At 47.4% G+C, this 5,570-nt stretch overlaps 1 protein-coding gene across 1 annotated transcript; it reads left to right on the plus strand.

Moving 5' to 3' along the window:
- The first annotated feature begins 885 nt into the window (after nt 1-885).
- Nucleotides 886-3,614, plus strand: Tomm5 (translocase of outer mitochondrial membrane 5). Its single transcript, XM_050155883.1, has 2 exons — nt 886-1,099; nt 3,161-3,614. The coding sequence occupies exons 1-2, from the start codon at nt 979-981 to the stop codon at nt 3,193-3,195; spliced, it is 156 nt and encodes a 51-aa protein (XP_050011840.1). The 5' UTR covers nt 886-978; the 3' UTR covers nt 3,196-3,614.
- Nucleotides 3,615-5,570: the final 1,956 nt, after the last annotated feature.

Here is a 5,570-nt window from a genome sequence, read left to right on the forward strand (position 1 = left end):
GTTCCCGCCTTGACCTTAAACTACAACTTCTTCCCAACCTCGTGCCGAGGCCGGGAAATGCAGGTGTGCGCAGCGCTAAGCTGGTTAGTTTTTGTCATCTTGGCACAAACTAGAGACACCTGGGAAGAGAAAACTTCAACTGAGGCCCGGTCTCCGCCAGATTAGCTTGTTGGTGGATTTGTGAGGGGCATCGCCATGACTGTTAATTGACGGAGCAGAGTTTAGCCCATGGTGGGCAGTACCAACCCTCGGTTGGTCTTGAGTTGTGTAAGAAAGGTAGTTGGGCAGACCAGGGCAAGCTGACAGGTAAAGGCAGCATTCCCCCCTTGGTCTTTGCTTCAGTTCCTGCCTCTAGATGCCGGTTTGAGCTCCTGCTGTGGCTTCCCTGGATGAAAGACTATAACAGGTTAGGTGAAATAAACCCTTTCCTCTCCAAGTTGCTTTGATGGCGCTTATCACACAGAAACCAAGCAGCTACACACGAGGTTTATGCGGTGCTAGGGCTTGAACCGAGGGCTTCATGCATGTTAAGTAAAACGATTTGGCAAATGAACTACATTCTCAACTAAATTTTTTCAGGCTGGTGTATTTTAATTTTCGTATCTAGAAAATGAAAATTATAATGTGCAATTCGCGATATACTGTCTCGGGTACTCTAAAAATACTAGTTATTGTTATTTATGGTGGTCCATGTGCAGACGCCTCCTAACTGGAAATCACAAAACAACTTTACAGTTGGTACAGACTAAGAAACAGTTCACCAAGACTCTGAGATTTAAGACTGCGGTCGCCCCCTGCTGGTCTCTTTGCTTCAGATGCACGCCGGCTAGATGCGGATTGTCTCTCGCCGGTTCCCGTCGCAGGACGGAAACGAGGGGTGGGACAGGAAGTAGTGTCTGGCTGAGTTCGGGTGCGTGCAAGGCGGCCGCTGGAGGAGGGCAAGGTGCAGCGCCTGCAAGCTTTGGAGAAAGAGCCGCGATGTTCCGGATCGAGGGTCTCGCGCCGAAGCTGGACCCTGAGGAGATGAAGCGGAAGATGCGCGAGGATGTGATCTCCTCCATTCGGAACTTCCTCATCTACGTGGCCCTGCTGCGAGTCAGTGAGTGTCCTTTGGGACTGTGGCCGTGAGGCCACGCGTCCACCCCAGCCCTGCACGCGGTCGTGGGGCCTTGAGCTGAGCATCCTGGGGAGAGCAGGGCAGGCTGGAGGGCTCCTGCATGTCCAGGGCGACCGAACTGCGTGCCCTCTAGAGGTCTGCGGGTCCTGAGAATGTGCCCAGTGCACGTGGTGGCCGAGGGCGCATGGCTAAGTCACCTTTGCTCGCCCCACGTTTGTGCTTAAGGACCTTCAGGTGTTATCCCTTGAGCAATACCCACTTTTAGCAAACCTAGAAACGGTCCCTGGGAAGTGGCTAACCCAAGGTCATTTTGGCGATTCAGAATAAACCTGACCTAGAATCCCGACCTTTTACTCGGTACCAGGCACTTCTCTTCTTGCCGCCTTTAAAATCCGAAAAGATTTTCCTTCTTTGTGTTTACCTGTACAGAGGGTGAAATAAATAGTTGGTTTTCCTTTTTCCAAAAAGAGAAAGGATGGGCGTCTGAGGAGCTCCCGAGAATACCTGAAGTATTTGATTTCACCATTGCGCCAAAGTTAATTTCGTTAGTTGATCTCTGTTCCTTTTACAACCGAGAGCTTGAGTTCAAGGGGCACATGAGGGTTAAAGACAGACTGACAAATGGTCTCTGCTTCCAAGCTGAATCCACGCTTGGTGGCACGAGAGAACCAATTCCCGGAAGTTGCACTCTGTCCTCCACACCTGCACTGAGGCATGCAAGCTCGCGTGCACACACCACAGAACACACACAATAAATAATAGTGGTTTTCTGAGGGGGAAGGAGAGGGGTTCACACCGGGTTTCTCCGTGTAGCTCTGGCTGGCCTGCAACTAGCTCTGTAGATCAGGCTGGCCTCGAATTCACAGAGATGAGTTCGCCTGCCTCTACCGCCAGAGTGCTGGGATTAAAGGCGTGTGTCACTACTGTCTGACAATATTTAAAAAAAAATTAAAATTAGTCCTCTAATGATTTAACAGAATTGACTGACCCTCAATCTCAATACAGTGTCCTCATTGTTCCCTGCTTGCTTGTGTAGAGCTGGCTGCTGTGCAGGCAGAGGCAGGAGTGGCTCAGGTATGTGAAGAACAGGCAGAGGCTGGCCTGGAATTCGCTGAGGTGGAGGCCTCATTCACTCAGGTGCCTCCTCTGCTGTGTTCTCGGTCTTGCTGGCCTCTCCAGGAGAGACGCCCAAGTCATCTTGCTCATCCACAGCTTCTTGAAACTGCTTCCTTTTCCATCCTCTTAACCTTTCCTTGTAGAAGAACTGCCGAGAAAAACGTCAGCTTCATGGTCTTTGTGTCTGATGTGCACCAGTTTATCACTCTTTAAAGAATTTTTTTATTTGTCCACCTGTCTGTATGTGAACCACATGCCTGCACAGTCCAGAAGAGGGTGTTGGAACCTCTGGAACTGGAGTTAAAACAGGCGATTGTGAGCAGCCATTGTGAGTGCTGGGATCTGAACTCAGGTCCTCCTGATTGACAACAGACAGGTTTAACAGCTGGCTCATCTCTCGTGGTAGTAATGTCACTTAGTATTCCGCACAGCTCTTGGTTCACCGGTTATCACACCGGCATGGGCGGGCACAAGTGACTGGTCGGGTCAGAGAAAACAGTGGGCGTCGGCTCTTTCAGGGTTGTTTTCCCTACCCCATGCCTTCTTCCAGTCCTTGGTTTTCCCAGGATTGGGAATTGAACCTAATTCTCACTTGTTAGGATTTTATTCTGTTTATTTAGGTTAGAGTAAATCCCCAGAGCTAGAGGTTTCCCTTGGGAAAGTGCTTGCCTGGCCTGTGTAAGGTCTTGGGTTCCGCTCCCAGTACTGCAAAATAAATCCAAGGTCCCCACAGTCCAGGACCCCTGGAGGAAAGAGGCTGGTTGTAAGGGGGTTCTCTATGGCGATGGCAATTGAGTCACGCTGGAATCCCTTGGGAGCGTGATCCTAGTAGAGGTTTGGGAGTTGTTTCCAAAACCATATTTCATAAAGCTTCTTCCTTTACTGTGGAGCCATAGAATAAAACCGAATTTGGGGTTTTTCTTTCAGCTCCGTATATCTTAAAGAAGTTGGACAGCATATGAGGATTGGGAGTCCCGCGGATGCATGGCATGAAGAACCTGGTGACAGTTTCTCCTCCTGTCTGCAGATGAATTGGCCCAGAAAGGTGTAAGACTGATTCAATGGACATAAAAACTCTCCTTGTTAAGAACACGTCGGGCCTTGGGAACTGACCTTCATAGCTGAAATATAAAAGTATTTGGGAAGTGCAAAAAGATGTCTTGTGGTCATGGTGTGCCCGCGAGCCCAGCTCTGTGAGTGTTGATGGGACTGTCAAGCTGTCAGACTCCGAGGGGCTTGTGTCTGAAATGGCAGTCGTTTCTGTTTACAACTTCCGCTCCAAGTGTGTTTGTGAAGAGCCTGTTTGGGAGTCAGCACACACCCACAGTGACACTTAGGCACAGAACCGGCAGTCTATATTTTTAATAAACATTCTGATGAAAAAGCTTGGGTTTCTGGCTTTTTGTTTGTATTGGTCCCACTTTTTGCTGATGATGTCCGTCACTACTGCAATATCGTGACTATTGCCCCCGTAGTGAGTTTCTTTTGAACTTTATGTGGCAGTATGCTTCTCTGCCAAAATCTTAATGAACTGTGCTTGATGCTGAAAATACAAACATCACGAAAAATAGGGAAATGCCTTTTTGAAAAATCAAATAGTTCTCTAAGTTTGTTGGCTAAAGAGGGCAGTCTTCTAAAGCAATTACTCATGTTCACCTCTTTAACTGTTTTTTTTTTTTTCAATTTTCCAAGACAAAAGTTTCTCTATATAGCAGTCCTGGTTGTCCTGGAACGCGCACTGTAGACCAGGCTGGCCTTGAACTCACAGAGATCCCCCTGCCTCTGCCTCCTGAGTGCTGGGATTCAATTCGCGCACCATCACCACCTGACTCTATTTAACGAATGTCTATGAGTTTTGTTTTGTTTTTAAGATTATTTTATGTATATATGTGTCTGCCTGCATGTGTGTATGTGTACCATGGAAGTACCTGGTGCCCATGGAGGCCAGAAGAGGACACTGGATTCCCTAGAACTGGAGTTATAGGTGCTTATGAACTGCCATGCGGGTACTGGACCTTCTGCAAGACCAGCAACACTTAGCCACTCTCCAGCTCCACCAGTGTGTTTCTTAGTAACGTGATGGTGCTGTCATAGTTTCTGTTTTAGGTATTGCCCGCTTGGTGTGTTGCCAGGATTTGTTTTTTTTTGTTCTTCGTACCCATCATGCATGTTTGTCTTCCTGTGTGATTTTGGTTAGACTGATGGTTTTCTTTTCCTACATATTCTTCCTTTATACCCCCCCCTTTTTTTTTTTTGAAGGTTTGACTTTCCAGTGAACTTTCCACTGGATTAGATCACTTTTTTACCAGGTACCAGAACTGTTCCATTCTGTTGTCTGCTTAGACAGCGCGTCTCCTCATCTTCCCTAGGGAATCTCCAGTGGAGCCTTTGCCGCTCGCTCTAGACTGTGTACGGCTGTAACTTGGGAACAGCCTTTTCTGGTCCAGCACTGGGTCTCTTGTTTGCTAATGTTTGTTCTCATGGCACCCTGACTTAGGAGGTAAACATGTCTAGACCTTTCTGACGTGAAAATTGCTTTTTTTCTATTCACATGTTTGATGCATGTAAGAGTTTTGGCTTGGAACCTTTGGACTTTTGGAATTGAAGGCACTGAGACACTGGCTGTGGGTTAGAGTCTGTTGAGAAACCTGAAACCATTCTGAGTCCTGGACTTTGTGCAAGGCCTAATTCTTCTTTCCCGAGAAACGGATCTGGATCCGTTGTCCTAGTAGTCTTCCACAGTGACACACTGGTGTGTGTATTTAATTCACTGCTGAGCAGTGGATCACCATGTTAAACCTTGAACCATACCATTCGGTAGTTCTCTTAAGTTTTGTGCTTCATTTTGGTTTTGGTTTTTGTGCGTGTATGTGTGTTGTTTGTATTTTGAGACAGGGTGTCTCTGTCGTCCTCCCTGTTCTGGAACTCACTATGTAGACCAGGCTGGCCTCAAACTCAGAGGTCTGCCTGCCTCTACCTCCTGTACTGGGATTAGATGTTCGTATCACCATTTAACTGGGAAGAAGGTCTGTGTTATATCTTTAGGTATTTTAAATTAAGCTGGTCTTTCCATCTTAAACATGAAGAATGAAGGCCTTGCTAGAATTCTGGAAGTCGAGGGCTGTGGGAGGACTAGGATGAGGCCGAGGGCAGAGGGGGATAGCCATCTTGGAGAGGTAGCTTAGCCCTGTAGAGTTGCAGACCACATCTGATAGCTTAGACCTTCACTTTTGTTGTTGATGTTGTTATTTTGGTTTTTTGTTTGTTTGTTTTGGTTTTTTGAGACAGGGTTTCTCTGTACTGTTTTGAAACTCGCTCTGGCTGTCTTCCAACTCAG

This window comes from Alexandromys fortis, unplaced genomic scaffold (genome assembly GCF_014885135.2).
Source record: "Alexandromys fortis isolate MF-2015 unplaced genomic scaffold, M_Fortis_MF-2015_v1.1 scaffold_92, whole genome shotgun sequence".
Taxonomy (NCBI): domain Eukaryota; kingdom Metazoa; phylum Chordata; class Mammalia; order Rodentia; family Cricetidae; genus Alexandromys; species Alexandromys fortis.